The following is a 27484-nucleotide window of genomic DNA, read 5'->3' as shown; positions in this document are numbered from 1 at the left end:
TTGTGCTTTAAGCGTATCAAAATAAAAGAACTCATTCCACCAGGTGAATATTATTAACATAATATTACAGCATAAATACGTGTGCAATAAATGATTGAGAAGGTGCATGCTTAAAGTATTCAAATAGACAATACAATGTTTTGAGTAAGAAAGTTAATTAACTATTACAGCTGTTCATATACGAAAGTGTCCCTTAAACAATGTACAATTATAAAAGGCGTTTTTTTGTGCAATAAAACACAGTAATTAGTGACTGAAGAAACTATGTTACTTCAGATAATTGTGTAAATTGCTTTTAGCAGATGGTCTTGATGCATGTTACCTTTACTATGTACTAAAGTTCATATATTGCTCCTTCGGGATTGCCAAAACTTTATGCAGAATTAATATCCCCCATCGAAGTTTGGGAAAATATTGTTTTTACTTATTGTTTATAATTCTTCAAAATGGCCGCTATTCAAACTTTATAAAATTTGTCAGAAGACAGGTACAAATCGTAGAAGGTTCATACTTGGTTTACAATTAGGTGTATAGGCTTTGGATTGACTCTATTGAAATATTATAAATGGCGGCCATTCCAAAATAGCCGCCGGTCAAACGTTAGAAAATTAAAAACAAAATTCAAAATTACATTATGAAGTCGTATAAGGTGATTTCAAATGGTCATGTGATAATTGGGAAGCTAGGAGAACACCCTGTTACGCTATGCACAACAATTTTGCCTAGTTTGTACTTTATTTTACATTTAGTTCGTTGAATTTGACCCTGTATAGGAAACAAATCAATACGTGTTAAGGTTTAATTACTGAAATGAAATCATATATGAGTTATCATGTATAGTTTTCTCATTTCTAAAATGTTCCATGAAAATAACTCAAATATATTTTACAAAAATAATCAAATGTACTTTATATATTGTTAGAAAAGCCATAGATTATATCAATGTACAAAAAGGGAAATCCTTGACCATGGAACATCTGTTCATAATTTCAGACTGGATTAAAATCATCGCACATAAAGAAATAAATGTGTCAATGGACACCATCATATCTATAATTAATGCACTTGAAATAGTCGCACTGTTTAATAATGTATATAACGAGATCGATTCATACTAAGGACTAGTAAGCTCTTTATTTGTAGACTCTTCTTATTTAAGACGGGCGCCAATGTTGTTTTACTATTGTAATGAAATAAGTATATACACGCCGTTCGTCCTAAAAAAGTGTCAAAAGATTAAGCATTGTTCAAACGAATTGTCACGATGACATTGTCATGGGTTTGAACAATCTTATTTAAACATTCAACTGATTACTTTATTATGTTACAATGCGCAATATAAGGTAAAAAGCATGTGGGAATCACATACTCACATTAACGTCTTAATAAATCATACACATGTATATATTTCTTTTTATATACGAGAACTGATATAAAACAGTCCAATTTATATAAAACAAATATATGAGTAAAAAACAAATGACACAAATTTTATATCAAAAACAATGGTTTTCCAAAAAAATAAAATATATTTCAAGCGTTCATCGTGACACAACACAACAAAATACGTCACAGATAGCTCCTGGGCCAATAGGACGGATCAAGATGATATTCAAGAATTTTAGTTTGTGGAATTTAATAGAAAGATAGCCGACTCCAATAGCAGACTCGAATTCTGTTGCTATAACGATCTGATGTACTGTGGGTCTTATTATCATCTTTTAATGTACGATCGCGAAAGGGTAAAAAGACGTATTGCGCGGTGCTGACGCTACGACGTCCATCAATTATTGGACAGGTTTGCCTAAGATGAGTAACCAGTTTTGATATTTTTTTTTATTAACAGATCGCATTTTATTGCACACGTATTTATACTGCTTTGGGCACACTATGTATGAAACAGTACTTAACAGTACGTTAAACAATCCTAGTTTTGGGGATTTGATACATCGCGTCTACTCAAGAGAACTTGAGATGAAGGATACTACAGACACTGTGAAGTCAAACTCATATCTTGACCTAAAGTTAGAGATCAATGATAAAGGAAAAACTATTAACTAACCTTTACGAAAAACGCGATGGCTTTTCATTCAAAATTGTCAACTTGCCTTTCTTCTGTAACAACATCCCTTCAGCACCTGCGTATTGAGTTTTTATATCACAGCTCATACGTTATACCAGAGCTTGCCGTAACTTCAATAGCATTTTGTATCGAGCTAGACTTCTCACAGTAAGGCTTTTTGGAACAGGATTATGTTGCTTCAAGATTGAAGTCATCACTTCAGAAATTTTATGGTCGTCATCATGAACTGGTGGATCGTTACAGTGTATCCATCTGCACCATGAAAACTGATTTGTTCAACGTGTCATATTTTCCTTTCTTCTGTCGTCTACCCAGGACTTGAATTTTTATGAGCAACTCGATGGGTGTTTAGGCAGAGGACGCCTATCCTACCGGTGCACCTGGTCCATTCTCTCTTTAAGTGAAGTCCGAGTTGCTCATTTACTTTTGTTACTTTGTATGCATTATTTGTGTTTCTGTATGATCATTGTCTGTTTTTTCATGTCTTGTCTTTTACCCTGGATTACATTCTTATGATTCCCGCAAGAATCTTGGTTCCCATGATAACTCTTCGAAATGGGTAAACATCCCATTTAATGTGGTATGGATAATAGGGAGTGGGGTGTAGGGCAATATGAGATTGGGGATGAGGGCAAAGGAAATCTGAAATCTGAATTTATAGGTTTCATGTTTATAACAATAAAAGTTTTTTTACTTATGTTTGTAAAATATATTGAATGTTTTAATTTTAGTTACTTTATGTTCTTTGTTGTGTATGTCTGTTTTCCAAGTCTGGTCTTTGAAGATACTATTACATTCTTTTGATTACCGCTATAACCTTGGTTCCTTTGATTACTCTTTAAATGAAGAGTAATGATAAGTGAAATATTGATATGCATTTTCTATGTCTTTTCCGTATAGGTCAAGGTTGAACATAAATGGGAAATAGGGCAAGGAGATAGAGGAAAGTGGAAGCTTCACTCAGTTGACACTATATAACTAAGTAAATAACTACGGAATTAAATAAAATCACACATTGATTGCAGTATTTTGACGTTGTCAACCCACTCATTTACTGACTGAATAGTAAATTTCGGTGTACTCTTGTACTTCCGACATTCCATTGAAGCTAATAAGTATCCTATGTAGATCAGCAGAACAAAAACTGCATAGAGATAGAAATGCACAGTAAATATGATAATTATATTATTTCTTTTGACTTCTACATGTACGTGTGTATGGACAAATTTCGTCACCAAAATATATGCTACACGGAATATCGTACAATTGTTATTAAATGCCTCGTTGTAATAAGTTGGTAGTTACAACCAATACATGTAGGTACTTTTGATCTTTATATTTATACAGGTCGAATCAACTAAAGCTAATCAGAGTTAAGCAGGTATTACAAACCATGATTGGTATCAAACAAACAAGTGATAGATTTAATGTGCAAGCTAAATTGTAACTAAAATAATTTTATACAATAGAGCTGACGGTTATTTTGTTTGTGTATAAAATGCCATTTTTAAAGCTTGTTATTTTCAGAATATCAGACAGACTGAAAGGTAAACTTATTCTTACCTTCCTGGTTGTATAAATATATATGTGATGAAAATAATGCTATTATTGATGATTCAATTCAAAATATGATTTTGCATACATGTTCTTTTTTGTTCGCCGAAGACTATTAAATATAAAATTCTTCGTTAGAGGTCGATAATTTGAATGATGGAGTATACAAAACAATTGGTCTAAATTGTTGGCTATAACCTACCATTATCACGCGCAATAACGTTGATATCATATTCTGGTTTTCGTATACAAGGTAAGAGTCGTCTTTGTTTCCAATATGTTGCCTCAATATATTTACATTAAGAAAATTGTCATGAATTGAAGACATAGGCAAAGTTTTAATATTGATTGTTAGATACAATTGGATGGTTCAATTTTAACAAACATGTGTTACTTTGTTACTAAGAGGATTACATTTAACCTGACCACAAAATAACTTCATATATTACATATGTAAAACCAAAACATTTAAAGCACAATGTCGATAGTTTTTGCATTTGTTTTTTTTAAATTTCTTAATTTCTTGGGACTTCCCGGAGATGACATCTTGTGACAATGCACTAGACAAAATATAATATCTGACAATATCGGACGTCTGATAAACGCCTTGGTAAAATTGTGTTCACATTTCGTTCAATTAAGTCAAACAGTTTCAAAGAAAATGACAAAATTGCACAATTTCTCATGAGCCTTCGATGTTGAACTTTGACCGCGTCTTTTCGAAAACTTCAACGACAGAACTTGATCGAAACGCCTTTTAAATAATAAAATTAGTCTTAGGGTATTTCGACCTATTAAAATTTCAAAATTAACCCATTTGTTCTCGTACAAAAATTAATGGCTGTAAGAGAGAATAAATTGCTTTCTGAATTAGTTTACAAAAAATACCATAGGACCAGCAAAGCAACTCTTTATCTACACAATTCTTCAATAGACACGGTTTGCCTTTTATTTACTGTAAATCATTGTCTGGGGTAATCCATGAAGAACATTTTGTGGAAAGTTCATTAGAGTTTGTCGAGTAATTTTCCGACTTCGCACAAATCTTGATAAATAAATGTGATAATAATTGAGGTATCTCTGGCAGTTTAATTGTAATTATGAACTTCTATCTGGTAGTTTTATTGGTAAAATGTAATTAGAATACTGGTTTTCATTACACTGTATGTGTAGTTTGACTGTTTATTGCTTAATTAATAACTGATAAATAACAACGTTGAAAAAAGGATTAATGAATTAATTAGTTGGAACTCAATATTTGACAGTGCAGCATTATCATTGACTCAACTCAATGTTTAAGGAAGATCGTCCTTCATGGTTAAGGTAAAACTTATTTAACGTCGTGAATACACAAACATGTACAAGTCTATTATCAATTTCATTTTCATCGTCTGAATATAGCTGAAATATTGCTGCTCGGACGTTAAACCCCAACAAACAAACAAACAAACAAACAAACATATTAATATAAGCTTCAATAAAGCTCTGTATAGCTTTTTAATTAGACGGCGAGATTTACAAGCAATTGATATTATGAGCTTAGCGTGTGGTCGTCAGGTTTGTGAAGGAGGAAAGTCCGATCTTCTGGGCTGAAAAATCTGTGACCCTTGAAAACCTATACACACTGTGGGGCTTTAATCTCGTTGTTACAGTTTAATTCGGCCAACCCACCCCTATAAAAGTTCTGGTATTAAGATCTTACATTGTAGTGTAAAACATGATTACACATTAATTCCACTTTCAGCATATCAATCTAAACATATTGAACCAATCAAACAATATCATTGATTTGACTTTATAAACAAAAGAATAAAAAATCGTGAATATGCAAGTTACATTTACTTTTTCATTCTAAATTTGTGTTATAAGGTAAGGTAAAATAAAAAAAAACAAATTCATTAAACGAACTGAAAGGCGTTGTTTTTTGTTTATTTATTTTGTTTTTTTTTTGTTGGTTTTATATTCGTCTCAACACACACACACACACACACACACACACACACACACACACACACACACACACACACACACACACACACACACACACATATGTCATTATATATGTTTTGCTTATTTATCTATATGTTTTTATACCATATTTAACAATGATACTATACGTTGTGACACAACTTAACAAGCGACAAACACAATAGCAAACACCTTTTTAAGATAAAGTTCTAATCTTTATACCATTTTTAAGTATGTTTCGATTGGTTTCCGGTTTGTTCAGTATGTCTTCAAATCGTAATAATACTGCAATGCAGATCAGTTCATGTTAAAATATTTGAATGCTACTATATCAAAAATTGTACAGAAAGTCATACATTTAATTAGATATATATTCATAGTTCAGTAAAGGGAAAAACATTCCTGTAAAATGGTACATTAAAACTGATTTAAAAGATGAAATGAGATCACATGCTAGTTTATATCAGCTGAATTTGTCTTTATGCCATTCATAACTGATAAAGCAAACATTACTGGCTTGTTACATTGAATAAGTTCGTCGGCTTACTTACCTTTAGACTTGTACGTGTATATTCAATTGTATATATCTTCAATAGTATTGTCATTTGTGACAAAACTGTGCATTTAGAGATGATAAAAATAAACATGTTTTAGTTATAAAGAAGCGCATAGTCAAATCCTTGGAATGAAATGATTAATTTTCGTATTTCTGCATTCTTTGCTATAAACTGATCTTAATGTATTTTTCACTAGTGTTAAAAATGAACATCTATATAATCCAATTATTTACAAGACGTGATATCTATAGAGATTTTAGTCACTCGGTATATAACTTATTACATTCTGTGAAATATAATGCAATTTACATTTTATGACTTTCCTTATCATTTCACTTTGTAGCTGTTATATCATCTGACTATTAACATTAGTTAAATATTTAACCAGCATAGGTTAAAATGCCTGTAACGTAGTAGTTATTAAGTTGTAATGAGAAAAATAGTGATATTTTAACGAATGGATCCAAACTATTCATTTTTCAAATAGGGTGTTACAATAGATGGAACCTACAAAATAAAAAATAAGAATGTAAAATCGTTGATTATGTTAGGTTAAAAGCAGAAGTTCATATGCACTTTCAGATAATTTCATATTGTTATGTTTTACCTAACAAACTTTGATTTACTACCTGATGAAGAAGCTTTCTATGCAAACTGTTTTATTTCCCATTATTTACTCATAACACACAGGTTTCAATAGCTCGATAAAAGCGTTCTAAATGACCAATTATATGATGATTATTTTAATACTCAAGTGTTTCTCTACATGAAAGGCGTTAAGCGTTTATTCTAAACACAAATCATTAGCCAATTTTCGTGCATTTAGCGAATTAATTTGCGTGCAGATACAACTTGCTAATGCCAAAAATAATAGTTGAACTAATTAAAACTAGCTTTTTTCTTTGATTTTATATGATCACTTGTGCAACAAAGAAAGTACTTAAACCCAAACCTGCGTTAAATAAACTAAGTCTTGTAAACTGTGACTTTTTAAAGTTAGTATTATTTAAAGGTTTTCGTTATTTGAGTATTATTTATAGTTTCAAATGTTTTATGCTTATATGCTAATGGATATATAACTCGCTAAGTACAAATACACACATATCGAGGGATATTTTCTGCAAGGTTCCTAAATACATTAGTAAATCGACTATATATATTTCAGAAATAAATTTATGGAATTTTCATTTTTTTTTTTTTTTTTGTAGTCACGACTTAATTTTCAAGGAAATCTTGACTTATGGTCCGTAAATTACCGTAAATTCATTGTTTATGTTTAAATTATTTTTAGAAGTTCATAAGTTAAAACATAAGTTGTGTTGTTCTGTTTTTTTTTTTTTTAAAAAAGAAAAACAAGGTCATGATTTCGTTGTTTTATTTTTCAGTTTGACGGTTGGTAACACATTCTTTGATACAAATACTTTGAGAGTCCAAAGCTTAAATGGTATTTTCTTATTATAATTAACAGGAATTTGATGTTGTTACTCTTGTAAACAAAATTATTACCGTGTTAATAAAGATGAAGAAAACGTCAAATACCATGTTATCTACAGCTTCAACACAGCAGTAAACTCACTTACATATAAATCTACAACTATAACTTGATGCTACTCAGAAAAGTATTTTTTAAAACTAAGTTCAGTAGTTAAAATAAAAACTGAAACATTTTTTTCAGTTTGCCATTTTATCTTATAGGTATTTTTTATTTGGATAAATTGATTTTTTCTATTGTCAATGAACATAATATTAGTTTCAAAGTCAATGGATTTAGCAGAAATGAAGTAAAAAGATCGTACTTCATCAGATAATACAACTGATGTGGAAACAAATTCATCTGAAAAGGTTCATTTATCGGATACTAGTAGACAAAAATCGAAACGCTGCAAGTTTATATCATAGTAATTACTTTCTTGATAAGAATCAGAGTGATAAGACTTTTATATGCAGGAAATGTTGAAGGCTCATTAAATTTTCAACAGAACATAAAACCAAACCAAAAAAATACGTTGATTTATTAGTTAGATCAATAATAGATGTCTAATAAGGGGTTTATCTGTGGAGGAGTGCACTCTCCGTGCATTGTCTCTTTACCCGGGTAAAATTCATGCTGAAACTGTAATAAGTATGTATATTACTGCATTTGTTATATAGCATGATTAAAACTTTGTCAATGTAAATCAGACCTCAACCTCCTACCAAAACCAAAACAAAACAAAACAAAAACGAAAACGGAGCAAAAAAGTAGCAAAAGAACATGCGAACTTGTTGATCGGACCTCCTTTTAAATGTGTTAAGACATCCATTCGATATATTTGGGTATATGATAACTAAGAAAAAAGTATGATTTGAGGATATCGCTGTCATCGTTTGGTTCTTTGCTTTTACCATTTATAATTTAGTAGTTTGTGATATTTTGAAGACTCTATTGCAACAGCATTTGTATAACAAAATGATTTTATATGCCAATAATGCAGCTTTTGACTGAAGCATAATTATATTCGGGCATATTTTCTAAATGAAGATATTATCATACATCTATGACTGGGTTTATCATTGTTTACTCGTTCCAATATATAAACATACTTCGATCTGAGTGCTGGAAATTTATTAATTGTTGTGATGTCATTATTGCGACTGACCTACAATCGAAATGATTTAAATTATTGAAATATTATCATGAAAAATCTCAAAATCACCAATATTAAAATGACAACCCGCAGTTACAGATGCACGCATTTTTGTTTTTTTGTTTTTGTTTTTTTTTTTTAATTTTGTTCCTGTTTCTAATTAAATATACGAACCAAACGATCATTATGTTGGTGGGATGTTTCTCACAAACAGAAGTTAAGTGCATTATGTTAATGTTTCATGTATCCAATACGCTATGTTTTGTTTGTTTGTTATTGTTTGTACATTGAAATAGCTTGTTGATATCAGTTTTTGTAACCCTCTAACATGTCTTGACATACCGTACTGTTTTTTTTATTTGTTTTTTTTTTATTATTTAAATTTTATCTTTATCCTATAATATAACGAGAACGGATATGGTGAATATGCCAAAAGAGACAACAACCCAAACGGAATAAAACATGTTTAAGTCTCTCTCTTCAGTAAAGATTGGCGAGTATGTTCGTTTGTTTGTTTGTTATTTTTTTCAAAATAATTTTATCTTCCTTTTTAACATTTAAAACAATAAATATACAAAATCATTCAACAAAGTTGAAGTATAACACTTCACTCAGTCTTGAGTGGATTGATTCATTACTCATTGTGATAAAATGCAGGTGATAATTACTTTTTGAAAACATCATTAATTTCTTATAATGTGCTAATTCTTTCTCACAATTAGGATGTTCTCGACATGAAAAGAATTTGTAAATGGAACCATATTCAATTCATTAGCCAATTATGATGCAAACCTATGAAAACAGATTAGATTCCTGCCAAAAATAACAGTTTAATGGATTAGAACTACTCTATAATTCTATATGATCACTTTTACATGAATGTCCTAGGTACACAAATAAAACAGTGTTAATCATGTTCTTTAAACAACTCAATATATTTAGAAAATAAACTGTGATTATCGCGAAGAATAATCGCGCTGTAAGAGTACCTATATATATTGGACGACTGAATATAACATGTCAGTGTTTGATAGAAATAGAAAATATATGCATTTATTCACCAGTAAACATTTTAATGACACATTGCATTTTGAAATTATGCCAACAGCTTCGTGTAGATGGAGGATTTAAGTAATTGACACTATAGATTGTTTTCTCATAGATGTTCTTCAAATAGTTGTATATTTAATCATTTTTGATACAGTTTTTGACTGAAAAATAACAAATATGATCTGCTTACGAAATACCTCCGTGCTTTTATGCACTAAATAGATCTGCAATCCATTTTGTGTTAAACAATTGATTAAAAATGCATCAAATTAACCAAGATGTAATGCAAAGTCCGGGAAAATGATTGAAGAAAATGCTGTCATACACTTAGAAATTACTCATTTGATAGGGATTATTGTGCATTTTCTAAACGTTTGATTATCATAACACATTGTTAAGAGGTAAAAATAGTTTCGAGTCACAATTAAAAGATATGAACGACTGTTGCCATCCATTTAATACAAAAGTAACATTTTTACCCCTTCGATAATGGTAAGCAGCACATGTAGTGGTGTTTGCTTAATTGATTGCAAACAAATTACATTATCGTGTTATTGTAATGGTTACCTTTAAAGTTGTCGGTACATTTCCTCATTCACAAGCTGTGAACACATTTGATGCTCATCGGAAACAAAACAAATATTATTGTTTAGGTTTATTTTTCATTTCAATGTAATTTGTTAGACAGGGTTGGCGACGTTAGATTTATACCGAATATTCCTAAAAGTTATTCGGGTATTATCCCCTCAACATTCGAACAATTAATTTCCAAATGCGCCTAGAGTTATGTTTAATTGGCATATATAGTACTTGTGCACTGTAGAAACAAATTAAACATGATTAAAAGATAAACAAATATTATATCGATATTTTATGTAAATCTTTATAGCTACAAAACCTAAATCATTAATGATTAAATTGTAGTGACCTGATTCATATGGCATGAATCATAGACTGCCTATTTTTTTAATGGCGTGTAATGAAATGTCATCGGAAAATAACATAGTCTTTACGTGTTTGTTTTTAGCCATAATGAACATTTACATGCAACCTTTTGTTTGAATTTGATCAATCGTTTATCTGTCATTCTTTATAAAATTATGGTTGTGTATTAATATATGATCCAGAGATTCATACCATTTCCTTTCTTGTTTGTTTTTGTTTGTGATTGTGAGAGTTTAAACTTGTATCGTTGCTCTCGTGTAACCATACTAACTTACGATTAAATATGTTAAGTCATCGTAATTTTTACCATTATTGCAGGTCTTAAAACAGAATACGACTATAAAAGACGATATCCAACTCCATCATTTTCATCTGACTCAGGGAATATAACATTTTTGGTTGGAAGCACAGCCAATTTGTCTTGTGTCATTGAAAATCTCGGCGCCAGAACGGTAAGCTTTCTTATGCTATTTCTTGATTTATGGTTTATACGTTCCAGCATGATGAACAACTATGAGAGTTTCCCAGACGAGATGCATTCAATATTCAGTGCTACTGTGTAATGATGACAAACGTCTTATCTACATTATATATCAAAGAAAAAATAGATTGATCTGCTCTTTAGGTTGAAATGAAATTTGACTTTGTCATGTAAATGATATAGAAGCTGATAGGCAGTGTTGACAAGCTTCTTTATCGGTACTTTTTATCATCAAGGAAAATGAATGTTCGGTTCTCTCCAGGCTAGAATGTTGTTATCTCTTCTATCTAACATATGAATCAACAAGTGTAAATGACTAATATACTTATCGACAAACCGTTGATAATGATACTGTGCAATTATCCACAACTTAACTCATTCGGCAATGCGATGACCTGACATTCCAAATATAAAAACACATGGAATTCTCAACTGTATTTATAGTCATACCCTTCAACGCGTTAAGTAATGAGCTGACAACACATGTCAAGTTCACGACGTTTGAAGTTAACCAGTAAATTTTTCAGATTTCAAGACTGAAGCTTTGTGCAATAGTAATTAAAACATTGTCAAGAAGAATAGGGTTGACATTGAATGAATTGTTTTGATAAAACAAAGTTTCATCGTCATACAGACGAGCCAACAAATAATTATTCAATGCATTGAATACGTACACTTAATTTGTGCATGTACTTTGAATGTAAGAGTCCTATCCTAAAAAAATCTCGGTTGCATTTGTGACATTTTTCGTTTCATTATAAATTGGGGTGAAGTGCATTGATCATACATAGGTTTTATATTCGATTAAACCAAATTTAGACGAAAAGGTTGACTAGGCGTACAAATATTCTTGTATATGTAATTTTGTAGACTTCATATATTTCAAACGACCAGTTGACAGCAGTGAATAATTTTAAAGCACATGTATATATTTCCAACAATGGTTTACACGTGCTTTATTCATTGTTTAAATAAATCAACTTAACAAAGCATGCATCATTTGTATATGTGGCATCGTACCAATCTATTTGCATAAAACATATAGCAACTAATCAATAAATCAACAAATATCATCAGTGCATGCTATATAGCAGATAGCCTACGGAGACAGGAAGGCAATCATATTTGATTTGGCTCTTTAAGTCATGCAAAAATTGACCGAGCAACCCTCGGTCGATTCACATTTATATTTATTGACATCTTTGTATCGTACGTGGGAAGATGTCATCAATGTTTCCGTAAATTTGGCTCTGAAATCTGTCAAGTTTGCAAAACATTTTGGACATTTATTCAATTAGCATTTATTACAGTACTTATTCCACAATATTGCTAAAAGGTGTATCAACACTTAGAACACACAGACTTTGCCCTGACTGTGATTCAAATAAAGACCAAATTATGTTGAAATCATGTACACGTATCGATTCCTTAAGGATTGTTCCATATCAAGTGCTATTAATGTATTTAGAGCTATTTAAAGTCAGTCACAACACAACACATGTCTCTTGTATGATGATTTTCAAGACAGATATTTAATTTGCATTTTCCAAATGTTGTTATATGTCGAATAACTCTAGTCTAAGTACAAGACTGCAATGACATCAATCAATCCTTAGGTTATTATGTATGAATATCTATATTATTTCTTCTATACGAGTCATATATTTTTTTATATTATATCGGAAAATCGGAAAATTTAAATAAAAAGAGTAAAAATGATTTTTTAGTCATAAAATCAACAATTATTTACAGGTAATATGGAGGAAATTACCTGACGAAAGTCCAATAACTATTGGAGAAACTATTTATAAAAAGTACGATGAACGTCTTTCCATTAGTCACGATTCCTCCAGAAATAACTGGGACCTTTTAATCAAAGACTTAAAGACGGAGGATACGGGTGTATATGAATGTCAAGTTGCTTCATCTAATAAAAATATTCGCCAGCATTTGTTTCTCAGAGTAAAAGGTGAGATTTTAAGTCCTGCAATTGGTCAATTAATCCCCCATCTAATCAACCTGAAAAACGAACCAGTCGAGGAAACGTTTAGAGTAAAGAGCCCAAAGTATTTCAAAGAACAACCCCTAATATTTTGATATATCATGATATACCAACCCTCTGCTGTTATATTTCAACCCCCTCTTTAAGTTGGACATTCTTTTTGCATATGTGTACCTCTCCTTTTGATGAAAAATCAAACCCTGTTGAATTATTTTAACCTCCTACTATGATTAATTAACCCATGGTATGACATTTAGCATACCCGGGGTCGTTATTTAAAGCAATCCCTTGCTTTCATAAGGGGTTAAATTATTGTGAGGTTAAGTATTTCGCGGGTGTCAAAATATCGTAAGACACCGTTTGAAATATCGACATAACATACCGATGCGTCAATTTTAGGACATTTTAGATTCACCAACATCTAATGGCCTGAACGTGAAAACAGAAAACAAAGATATACATACACAATTTAGCGAACAGAATAAAAAACATAAAATAAAAACTGATGATAATGAATACAAGACAACACATAATAAACTAAAGTCCTGGCAATATGAACTCCATTAAACACCGACAGTGACATCAAGTGCTCCGGAAGGGTAAGCATGTCTTGCTCCGATATCAGCACCCATCAAACTGGATGTGAGTAAAATTAGGCTAGAGTCTAGCTACAATAATGTAGAGTGAAGTAATCATACATGATGAACTATGAACAATTAACTGTTCAATAACTCAAAATAGTGTTAATTCATATTTACATTTCTACTAACAGATCGTCCTGTCGAAGAGAAAACAGAACCACCACCAGGTACAACCGAATTAAGCCATAATAACAAATAAAGGTTTTAGGTTTTTGTCAGTAAGAAGGACAAAGCAAGAATTATCTCAAAGCCCATAGTTATATTTGTGTTCAAGAAGATGGACCAAAATGACGAAAAAGCAAGAAAAAAGGAATATAGAATACAGCACCTTGTTACATTTATGTTCAAACTTGTAGAAACTAAAGGGGAAAATATTTTAAATAAAGTTAGAATGAACATAGAAAATACACTTAAATATACAATTTAAACGGATGATAATAGGCGTGCAGTACATTATATAACCTAACTACTGAATATTCTATTCTCTTACGTTTTTTTCTTTAAAATTTGTTTCAGTTATTTCAATAGCTGGTCCCGAAGTAAAACATGTTGGGGAAGAAGTTATCATTAATTGTAGTGCAACATTCACAGGAGTGGCAGGAATTGATTGGTTCTTTGAGGGGTACCTGTTAGAGTCAAATATTGACGAAGGAATAATAATAAAAGAGCGATACTCCGGTATAACAAAGACTGTACATAGCACTTTAACACTGAAAAAGGCTTCGATGAAAAATAAAGGGAAATACACGTGTAGGTCAGCCGACGAGTATGTCAAGAAATTCGAACTTACAATACTCAGCGACGGTTCGTATTATATATCATTACGTGAAGTTATGTAGATTATTTGGTACAGCGACTAATTAGCGTCTGGTATTCCAACCATGCGAAAAGACGGTTCTTTGATTAAAACGAAAAATGTGTTAAATCCTCCTAAATTATAAAAAAACGCTTAACTTTGCAAACGTGATAAATGAGTGTGTCGTTAACATACATTAGAGTGTTTTAGTTCAGATTATTCCCTGTGTAGTTTGATGAATGACTGAAAAAAACACGACAAATCACAGTGGATAAACTTTAATATGGTTTGCTTTTTACTTATACTTTAAACTGAAACAAGGGACGAGATACTAATAGGATGATCAATTGGAACGAATGAGTAAACAAAATATGATCACGTGTGCCGATGAACGCCTAGATTTTACGAGTCCGAGCACGAGTTAAATCTTAATGCGTTCTGGGCACGTGTGATCTTATTTTGGTCATTCAAGATGACCAATTGGTCATCCTATTTATTATATATAGATTTCCACCATTATTCATTGCTATTTTCAACATAAATTTTAATTTTTTGTAAATGGTGGATTGATATTCGTATTGTAACCTTCGGCGGGAGAATGTGCGAGATTGAAATCACCGATTTTATTTCACATTGTAAATTAGTATAATTTTTTAAACTGGGAACGTTCGATAAATCACACTGCTTTCTATATAATAACAGATAATATAACTTCGTTACAATTAACGGACTCGATATTTATTTGACTATTTATACTTTTTTCAGTGAAAACCAATAACAAGAAGCGAGGTATGTTTTACTAAGTGAAACTTATAGTATAAATGCATATCGGGCATGAACTACAGACAAACATTGCATATCAAAATATTGCTAAGTCATCGTTACTTTAAAATTATTACAACAGATCAGAATACAGCTAAATTACATCTTTCGATTTTGTGTGTTTCAGTTTGTTAATAATGTGAGTTAAGGCAAATGCAGATAAAATAACTTGTTATAAGATTTGTGATTGAGAGATTGTTAAAAAATTTTGTGTCATTTTTTTTACCAATACTATGTATATTCCATCATATTTTTACTAAAAAAAAATTTTCAATTTCAGCAAAAAAAGTACCGAAGCGTCGGCAGTGAAATGATTCAAATACAATAAAATCAAAACACATGGCCTGAACATGAATCAAAGGCGATCTGCATACACAATATAACTAATCGAATAAATTAGATATCACATAAAAACTGAAGATAAGGGAAATAAGACGTCACACAAAAAACTAATTTTCTATCAATATGAACTCCCGTACAAAGACTGGAGTGGCATCTGGTGTTGCAGGAGGGTAAGCATGTCTTGCTGCGCCAGCGACACCAGTTATATGGCAAGTGAGTGCAATACGATAATCTAGCAACAGTAATGCAGGTCTGCGCCTTTTCAAACACTATTCAAATGAAATATTAACAAAACAACATTAATAAGTAAAACAATCAAATACAAAGATGTTGATAACTCTCGGTTTTCTTTGCAGTACTTATATGCGCTGTCTGGCATATTCTTGCAAATTCCTTTAACATAAAATATATATTTTTACACATGATTTTGTTGTTACAACTGTGCATGCTAATTTAATACCTAATAATAATTTTTTCCAGTTATTTCCGACTTTTTAGGCACTGAATCGTCAACTTCTGGTCAACAAAGCAATACCTCTACACGTTGGAAGACGCATTATCCAACTGTGTTAATATTTCTGGTTACGTGTATTTGGATACCAAATTTACAGACGTGATAACAAGAGTTCTTAAATTAAACAATTATCAAGGAAACAACTAGTGTGTTTCCTGAACAAATGGAATATGTTTCTATAGCTGGGACATAAGTTAAACTGGCCGTATTTTCGAGTCATTGCCATTTAACTTCATAAAATTGTGAAAAACGTTTTCAAAAAAAACATAAAGTATGAAATCATATCACTGGTAACATGTACCATCTCCGTGTACATTTTTGCACACTTTAACCAGTTCATGTTAATATGAATTCAATTGGTACCCTTTTATGTTCAGTGAATCATTTTTGTACTGCGTTTATGGGGAATTCACAAGAAAACAGTACGAAACATGAATATTTAATACAGATATGGAAATCAAGATCAATTGAATAAAACACAGTTGGTTTCAGTTTTGAAATGTCGTATTTGTTAATTTGATTTTTTTTTATTATGTCGTAAAATTTTGTACTCAATAATTTAAAAGATTTCATAGATTGTATAATGTTTCTTTGGACTATTTGGTTTAGCTTTATTGAAAAAAATACTAAATATTGTAGGTCGGATACAAACTAAGGAAACAAGTATTTTGTTAGACTTTCCGAATGTTATTTGTTTTGTTAGACACTAGACCAAATGTTGAACATTGCGTTTTAGTTTGGTTCATTTTTTAAAGTCATACAGAATGGGGGTCATAACCTATCTTATGTAGCCTAGCATTTAAAGGTCATTTAAATCCTTGCAATATGTGTTTTCCTGGCAATAATGTATTCATTTCGAGATATATTTTTATTGTGTACAAATTTCGGTAGTGGTAGTATATATTCCCGTTTTTAAATCAGGAAATATTACTTGTAATTGTCTACTATTACTGACACTTTCATTGTTGCGTTCAATGTTTAGCAGGTCTCTTGAAGGACTTCCAGGCAAAATGTTTTTAAGATACATATGTATTTATATTTTCGTTTACTTATGAATGGTTCGTGGATGGGACTTTGCTTTTCAAACAAATAATGATAACAAAACGAAAATCCTCTTTTGAACATAGTTCTTCCAGAATGAATGATTGTCCATTGATCTATAAAAAAAATATTACAATTTTTGTTGTACTCAAAATATACCTGAGTTTGCGCTAAAGTACTAAAATATGTTATCGTTATCATGATGTTATAATTTAGGTTCGTTTATCGTTCATGTATTATTTATTTCATTCGTACATTCGAAATAAATATTTATTGTGTTTTGTTACATATTTTATTCTTATCTTTCCTTTTTTGTCTTGTAACTGACAAAAAGGTTTGTACATTCACAACTATGTTGCAGAGCCAGTGGTCCTTTTCACAAAAAATTGTAAGAGTAAAACTAGTCATAAGTTATGATGTCACAATACTTTGATTTACAATGACGTCATAATTTACGACTAATTTCACTCTTACGATTTTTTTTGTGAAAAGGACCATTGGTACTTAAAGATATTGATAAGCAGTAACTTAGTTTTTTTTTCTTTTTAAATCTTTTCAATGATACAATTACCTAAACGTATCATTTATACTCTCACACATGGCATGGTTATTTTAGCCTTATCTTGCTTGGCCTTAACTTTAACTTGGCAATATTATAAAAAGAGATGTCATTGACTGTAATAATTTGATAGCCAGCTGACTCGGCCTGACTCGGCATAAACGTAACCTTTTTTTTAGTTCTCATGAAACTAAATCTTTAAGATTTTGATTCCAATAATATTGTGCGTTTTGTTTTTCATATTCTGATTTATTATAACTATGGATATTCAGTTATCTTACTAGGTAAATACAGGTGTTTGCTACATTAAAATCTTAGTCTCAGATTTGACTAAAAACTCTAGGTTTTGTTCGACAGGTTAAGTATATTTTTCTTTGTATTCAGGTAAACTGACAATTTAGGCTAATCCGACGGAATTTTACTCATCAGCACTTATATAGTCAATAACAAAAATATTTCCTCTGTTAAATTTTGATATTATTAGTGTGTTGAATAACCCCAATAGATGTTCAGTTTGCTATCTTTAAGATTTTGTAGTGACTGTCTTGTTAAGCAGTAAAACGGAGGCAAGGAAAAACACATATATTCTGAAATAATACAAACCACAAACCAACCAAATTGCATGACGGATAGCAACGGACAGTGAGTGTTTGACTATTTTGGGGTATATTAACGGATTACCATGTTACAAAAAATGCAATTTAATGGATATTAATCATTATATAGATGGAACGTGATATACAATTTCTTTTCCTTTTCTAATGGCGTTGAAACATTCAAATTTTATTCCATCAAGTTTCAGCCAATGTCTAGTACTCCATAGATATTTTTGTTCTCAAATAGTGCCAGTTTATCAGTTTAACGAGGAAGGTTTTTTTTAAATTATTGAGTGCTGATGATTGTAAAGCACTTTATCTAGTAACAGACCCTCCCTCTTCGTAACGATTATTGCAGTACTTAACAGTCAAAAATCGTATTTTATCAAAATACAAATTTATAACTCGGGGAAGAAATAAATGTTACTGTTAAATTATATTGAATAGGAGTCTTAACGACTTCCCTATTTTCAATAATCAGGTAGCTTTTGTAATGTTCTAAATGAGTTTTCATCATACAATACCCGACAAAGTTATAACTGATTACTACTGCTCATCGGTAATCTTGAGATCGTTTACCAGAAGGAAAACCTTATGGCTTGATTATATACAATTTCGTCATTAGTTCAATAGGGTTTTATGTAATTTGTCATTGAAGTTGTAAGGGATTAATTGCTCATTAATCACGCTATAATGTAAAATGAAAATTAAAATACGCTCTATGTGATATGATAAAATTGGTTGCTGCGATATCTTCAAGCAATATTTGGAATTTGATTGGATCGACTTCCTTTGTTGTACCGATAGACAGGAAAAAGATAAATTACGCATTTCCGTTTTCGGTTTCAATATACAACACTTCAATAGAACATGACGAGTGTTTGATTACCTCAGTTGTTTCGCTGATTACATTAGTTTTATCAATCACCGTAATTGGCGTCTGATTCTAGGTTTGTTTTCATTTCATTTATCATTGTGATTTTATTGATATGGGAAAAGTAAATTTCGCCATTTGTTGTTTGTCTCCAGTATTCTTATTAGGCATATGAATCTGGCCTGTGACAGTACAATTTATGATAGCATTATGACATCGATGTTATCGTTAAACGACAATGTATCTACAATTTATGGGACATTGTCAATTAATATTCTGCAACAGTCAGCTATACATTAATTTCTACAAAGAAATACAACTTTTAGGTTAGAATTATATTAATTATGACAATCAAATAACATTCACAACATCTTATACAGTGATTCAAAACACTGTAAAGTCCCCGCCATCATATTCTGTTGTGTTTGAAACATAATTATATAAGTTGAAAACAGATAAGATATCAGATTTTAAGAATAAAATATCAAATTTCTTTTGAAATATAAAAAGTATCGTTACAGTGACTTATTACTAAAACAAAATCGTAAAAATGGAGAAATATTCAAGTGTCTTATGTAAGAAAATTCATTAAAAAAAACAAACAAAACAGCAAACAATAAAACAAATATTACATAAATGAAGAGACACTTAAAATGTAACAAACGGACGACGAGAACGTACAGGCATTTACAAACGGACAACGAAAACTTAAAGGCATTTACAAACGGACAACGAAAAGTAACAGGCATTTAAAAACGGACAACGAGAATGTTCAGGCATTTACAAACGGACAACGAGAACGTATAGACCTTTACAAATGGACAACGAGAACGTACAGGCATTTACAAACGGACAACGAGAACTTAAAGGCATTTACAAACGGACAACGAAAAGTAACAGGCATTTACAAACGGACAACGAGAACATTCAGGCATTTACAAACGGACAACGAGAACGTACAGACATTTACAAACGGACAACGATAACTTGCAGGCATTCACAAACGGACAACGAGAACTTACAGGCATTCATACCTAAAGTGTATGTAATGCAACTTAAAAAATATATATTATACAGAAATTAAACAAATAAATTACTGAAACTCCATTTTATCATTGGTTTACCACGGGCTGGCCATATATGTCGCATTGTTCCAGTCCGAGCAAGCGAGCGATTAAATAACGACATAAATTGCCAGTCCATGGTAAAACAATTACAAAATGTAGTTTCAGTGATTTATTTCGATTCTAATAGGACTAGTTTCTTCATGTTTTTGAATAGACGCAGCCTGTGTGTTGCACGAAATGTTGGTCATGTGTTTATCACTTTTTTACCCTGGCTGTGGTCTAAAGAGCTTTGAGGCACGTCATATTAGAATGTGCAGTGAAATACCCGGTATGTATCCCATTTCTATCGTAAACTAACAATGCCAACCGATAAATTATTCAATGAAAATTATATTCAAACGCCTTAATATACCATAGCATCAATGTATGATATAAGTACATACGATACCATAACGCTATATCTGGATTTACATAGATTTAATCTGCCTCTGTTGTAAATTAAACCTGTGTTCGTTATTATGTCAATTACTAAATTATTTCAAGACTTTAGTAGAACAATTAACCTTTTCTTCATGAATAGAAAACTACAGTAACCCGTTGAACAAAGCAAATAATTCGCTACAAAATCATAAGATTTTCTATTCAAAATACTCTACATTATGTAAAGGCTTGGCAAGATCAGCACTAGTCATACTGAATCAGAAAAGTATTAAGTCAAATTACTCTATCTGATGTGATGGACTCTTTTATGTAATGATCTAGAAAGATCGGGAGTGTCGATTGAAAGCACACAAATTGAATTTTTCATAAAAGTTCAAATAATCAAACCACAACATCAAACCTTTACAAAAGACCCACTAAGCAAACAATCCATTTCACGATTTAGTTGTTTTGAGCCACGCTCAATAATATGAAGTTAATTTCTTTTGGTATTTTTAGTTATAATCTAGTTATTTATATGGACCCTCTGGTTTCAATTTCGATTTTCGAATTGATTCAGTCGATGAATTACGAGTTTTCTTATCAATGTTTGATTGAATATTCTTCACAAAGAAGAACAGTTTACAGTATCAGTTTAATTGATGTATTATTTCATAATACTGTTCTACACACTATCAGCTTTGTTATATCAGCCTTTATTTAAATTGCCAATTAGAAGTTTTCAGAAAATAAGATAAAAAATAAAAAAGGGCAACGATATGATTATTATCCGTATATATAACATATTTATAAGTTTTTGTTAAAAGAACTATACTGTTAACAACATATTGAAGCAAATAATAATTTACTGTGTACACATTGTATATATAATATACTATAATTTAGTAATGTTCATGAAAACATCGGTTCACTCTAATATCATGAGAAAGTCTTAAAATACATTCACTAGAAACCTCCATTTAAAAATTCCTCGTAGAATCTGTTACAAAAGTTACACCACCAAAAACGTATTAATCATGCGGTCATAACTAATGGATGGACGTCAACGAAACGAAACTGGAGTTGCTTTGGGGGTTTGAATTCCTTGGATGAGTAAAACACGTGAAGATATTGACGTCACAAAGAGTAATCAAGGGAACCAAGGTTATAGTGGTAATCAAAAGACTGTAATCCAGGGACAAAGAACATAAAGTAACTATAATCATACATACAAAGTAACAAAAGCAAATGAGCAACTCGGACTCCACTAAAAACTGGGAGCATGGACCAGGTGCGCCAGTAGGGTAAGCGTCCTTTGCTTTTCTAGATTCAAAACAACGTTGTATCATGTCTTGTCAAATCAAGGGATAGTGGTAGACTATAAAAGAATTTCAAAGATCGTTTTGCGTATGAAAAGTGAGTGTCAGTGTGTGCGTATGGCATTAAACTAGTTTAAAACTTTAAATCGGCAATGGTATCAAATCAATTTTCCGTAGAAGATCCCAATGTTACATATTTATTGTGAAATGGCACTCAGTATTCTTTATTATTCTTTCAGTACTTCTATTGTGAATTACAACTTATTAATAAAATCAAAGGATCCAAATCACGTATACTTAGTTACCAGAAGCCTTGTAACAATATGTTAAATGACAAAACTGAAACTTAACTTCGCAAAAGTGCTTCTCCAACAAAGTCCATGTAATCCTTTACGACAACGCGAACAAACAATCCGTGACCGGGCCCAAGAACACACAACACAATTATCAAATGTTCAGCATTCCTACTGTATGTAAAAGTGCATTCATGATGTAACTAATCTGAATTTCTTCTACATGAATAGGATCAAAAACTTTTTTCGCGATGACAAAATTGGATTACATATCTTGCATGAGTTGACTTCAACAATTATCCACAGTTTAACCCGAACTTATGTGCCTTTGAGGGTATAAATTGAGTCATTACAGTTCTTGATTTTGATCCTACCAATGATCTAGCTATAGGTAATTCGCGCTCTGGAAAATAATGACTTTCAAAAATAATTGGCATGATTCTCAAGTGGCATAATTTTTTCTTTGTTAACCGAATGAAGGAACCTAAGAATTAATTAAAATCGATTTCTTTTGAAAACCAAGGTGTCGATATGATTTTTTATTTTTTTTTATTCCAGTATAACTTTCAATTGTTGGATTCCTTACAATATCCATATTACAAACGACGGTTAAGAATCCCTTTAGCTCATTTCGGGTCAGTCGAGCATGTTTGTTCCATAACCGGAATCTAACGTGGTCTGTTGATGGCATCCTGTTATCATTTTTGTGGCATATCTTGAGGATGACTTATTATAGCTTACCTACATATGATTCATAAAGAAGATGTTTATAACATATTAATTTAGAAAACTAAATTCCTTTACCATTAGAGCTGACCACAGAAATATTTCGGTGTATATGGGATTGGCAATGATGTCATTGAGCAACAAACTAATCAATCATTTAATCAATTTACTACAACTTGATATCATTTGTTGCAAGATAATTCAAGAAAAGCGAGTATTGATAGAACGCGACAAATAAACACCCGTTTGTTTCAAGAACAATCTTTTTAAAAAGATTCATGGTGAACATGAAAATGATATGGGTTCATCTCGGTATTACAGCATCTTTTTTGTTTAATGGTCAATGATTAATAATAAATTATTTGTATCTTTTGAGTAAATATTTTTTACATTAAAACTCTCCGATTATGTTTTCCGTATATCTTAAATCAAATACATTTGATAAAAAATGAATATCAAACGTTTAGTGTATTAAGATTGAAGTTTGGAACCTACAACGCAAGCGCTTGCACCGAGAAATTGTGTAACCATTTATTACCGTCCGAGGAAAAACGGACCAACGACATTAAGAAGTTTGAATTTTCCAAGTCCACGATATTACTATAGATTATAGATTTTCTAACATGTTTATATATATAATGTGATCCAGGGACAAAAACCACACATGGAAAACGGACAAACACAACAAAGAACATATAGTAATCAAAAGAAAATACATACAAAGTAACAAAAGTAAATGAGCAACTTGGACTCCACAAAAGCTGGGAGCATAGACCAGATACACCGGTAAGGTAAGAGTCCTCTGCTTTCTAGAAACATCCGCCTAGTTGCTCATAAAAGGTCAAGTCCGGGGTAGACGATAGAGGAAAGGAAAATTATTACACGTTGAACAAATCAATTTTCATTCATGTTTCTCAATGTTTGGTCTTTGTCCCTGGGTTACATTGATTTGATTACCGCTATAACCTTGGTTCTCTTGATTACTTTTTCATGGTGCAGATGGATACACTGTAACGATCCACGAGTTCATGATGACGATCATAATACTTCTGTAGTGATGACTTCAATCTTGTAGCAATATAACCCGGTTCCAGAAGCCTAATTTGCATTTACTTTACTACTGGTTAAAATTATATACAATTTCAGATTGTGCTAAAAAGAATAAATAGTAACAGGGCTTCGTACTTCAATGGCTTAATTCCACCAGTTGAAGGGTATCAGTCAGACATCTTGCGATACAAATGACATCATTTTTTCTCTATGTTTTCCCAAAGCTATTTAAACCAAATAAAGTATTCATGTTGGTAAATTACCATAGTTTATTGTTTTCCCAAACAATCAAAGATGTTTTTATGAGCTGATATTAATCTCTGTCATTTTACATTTATTTGGAACCTCTCAGACAAATGTAATAATCAAACGATCTGAATCTCCATCGGTTTCAATTATGTTCACAATTGGCGTTTCTCAATTGCCTGATTGCTTCATATCAGATCTTTATCAAGTAATTTCGACAAACAGACGGCCACCATCCCTTCTTGGATTTGATTAAAGAAAAAACCTAAGTGACTAAATTGTTATGACATTTAATTGTTTTAATGGGGGGAAAGTTGGTCAAGACGGCACGATAATTGAATGTTTTCATTCTCATATGCTTGTCATGTGGAAAGAATAAATTGATCTACCCCAACTATTTCAATGGGATTTCATTGCGGTTGAAAATGTAAATTACAGAAACGAAAACATCGGTAACAATCTGCAATAATATCGTATTTCCTGCATACACATATTATTTGTATCACATCTACACGATTTATTAACCAAACATAAATAATAAACTACAAATAGTTTTCTTTAATATGTTATACCCTTTACTTCTCTGAACAATTGTTAGATAAATCTACGATAATTATTTTTGATTTAAAAAGATATCTCCCTGAACTTGCTTCCAAGATAATTCAACTTTAATATTTGGAATTAAAAACAAAATTGTATACAGATTTGTAAGGGATTTTGCTTATCTCTCGAGCAAATAAATAATGGTCAACCGAATGACTAAAAATTATACTTTATTTGGTTTTCTGTATTGTGTATGTATATCGGCTTTGCTTCACACTGCTGACGCTTCATTTTTCCCCGATTTTCAAATTATTTCTATTTTATTTTGTAATAAAAAGTAGGGTAACTGCGACTTATTACGTTTTGTATCAGATTTACATTTGTTTTACAGTTTTACAAAACAAAATTCCCGCAAGAACTCCCTTTCAAAAGAAGCTTTTAGAAATGATGATTGTATATTTCTGATTTTTTCAGGAAGATTTTAAGATGAACGACACTGGCTTAATTTGATACTATATTTTGATTCATATGATTTGATGTTTAGTTTTATTGATTAAATCGTACCATAGAATCAGTCCTTTGGTTAAATCCTTGAATAAGACAGTTTGCGATTTTTTTTAATTACAAAAGTATCTTCATTAGTCATCCACCACAAAAATTTGGAGGTTTCATCTAAATTCTTAAATTTTGACAATAGTAATCGACCAATGAATATAAAACAGCACGTTTATTGTTGTAAAAGGGAACATTTTCATTTTGTGTACAGAAATTGCATATTCTCAAGTTCCTGTCAAAGGTTTGTTTTTATGCCTTTCTGTTTCCACTCTTAGATTGTGTGAGCTGATACGAAATTCACAGATTTCTCAGTTGAAAATTTTCTAAATTTAAGTATTTTTCTCTTCTGAATGAGAAATAAGTATTTATTTTTCCAGTTTATTATCCTTTTTATTTTACCATGCTACATTGAGCAGTGACTTCAGCTTTTACATTATCAGTCCTTTAAGTTTATAGAGGAGTATACCAATTTAACGAAAGACAACTCAAGCCAAGAAAAAAAAAACAGAAACTATGAGCGGTAGTATTAACCAATTTTAGGTGCCTTATTTTTTATACAATTTCTTCTTGTACATTTCTTTTTTTTTAATAAACACCAATCGTGCACATATCTGTATTTTCGCCTAGGTCTTATGTACGGACAAAGATGTGGATGAATACCAAAGAGACATAAATGCACTATTGTTACCTATACTCCGCTTCTGTACATAGGTGTAAATTATTGCAGAATATTAGCTTCTCGGATCTGTCATACGTAGTGCTTAACTTATGTCTCTGTTTGTACCAAATGAACATTTTACCGTCGTAGATAGAGATTGAAGAAGCTTGTAAATTTGATTTTAAAAATTTTCTCGCAATAAGAGTAAAGGCATTGCCTTTGAATGGCTGAGCTATTCTTACTCAAATTACATTTAACATTGTTGATGTATTACACCGCAGTGATGTCCCGACCAACGGGAATATGCAAGACTTCCTGAAACACATGATATGCGTCTGCGTTATACGTTCAAACGAACACACCCTAACTGCGGACATCATTTCCTATTTATGTCAATTTCGGCAGAAAGATTTTTTTCCTTTCACATTTCATAGCATCTATACATAAAGGACGTCGTTCACTACTACGAACTGATGAAAAAAAAATGTGATAAAATAGTATCGGAAATGGAAAATAATAATTGCTTAGCTCATCAGTTTATCAATACTTAATAGAGACAGTATGGCAGAAGAAAAAAAGAAGAGTAACAAGATTAGAATATATATGCAAACGCTGATCGAATAATTACATCGCTAGAGTAGCATATTTTTTCTCGTTTCGTCTTTCGTGTAACAGTTGATAGGGTCTGTCATTATTTTCAGTTACACTAAAATCCACTCTCCGTATCATAAGAACGACATGGACGTTCGCTGTCACTATTGCGTTCTTGTTCTGTTTCTACATCGTCCATGATTTGTAAATCGACATCTGAGTGAGAACAATCATTAGTTCCTTCCCTTTCTTCTGTCATTTCCGTTGGACCGATTCTAATAAAACTCAATCCATTCTTCTTCATATTCATGACCACTAACCGAATCTCGTGAACAAAGTTTGTGGATAAATTTTATTTTACAGATAATAATTACTGTAATAGCAGCAAGTGCTCCAATTGAAATACAAACCCCAAAACTACGCGATACTTGGAGACTGTAAATGTAGATGTTGTGTCTTTGTTACCATCGCGTATTTGACATTATAAGTTAAAAGAAAATATATAAAGTAAGTAACTGCTGTTTCCATGATTTATGATAACTCATTTACTGCAATCAAGATGAC

At 31.4% G+C, this 27484-nt stretch overlaps 1 protein-coding gene across 1 annotated transcript in view; it reads left to right on the top strand.

Annotated features, from left to right (window-relative positions):
• LOC148621741 (uncharacterized) overlaps positions 1-17713 on the top strand; it is a gene marked incomplete at its 5' end in the record, with an annotated part of 41267 nt that extends 23554 nt beyond the window's left edge. Inside the window, 6 exons of the mRNA XM_088574091.1 lie at positions 11103-11236; positions 13018-13234; positions 14040-14075; positions 14425-14712; positions 15470-15493; positions 16349-17713. Of these exons, the coding sequence (XP_088430217.1) occupies positions 11103-11236; positions 13018-13234; positions 14040-14075; positions 14425-14712; positions 15470-15493; positions 16349-16485 (836 nt within the window). The remainder of the gene's footprint in view (positions 1-11102; positions 11237-13017; positions 13235-14039; positions 14076-14424; positions 14713-15469; positions 15494-16348) is intronic.
• Between the last annotated feature and the right edge of the window lie 9771 nt (positions 17714-27484).

This window comes from Perna viridis, chromosome 3 (assembly GCF_037379345.1).
Source record: "Perna viridis isolate PV_CMFRI_1.1 ecotype Kerala chromosome 3, ASM3737934v1, whole genome shotgun sequence".
NCBI lineage: Eukaryota > Metazoa > Mollusca > Bivalvia > Mytilida > Mytilidae > Perna > Perna viridis.
The sequence above is the reverse complement of the archived record's forward strand: the minus strand, read 5'-3'. Positions and strand labels throughout refer to the sequence as shown.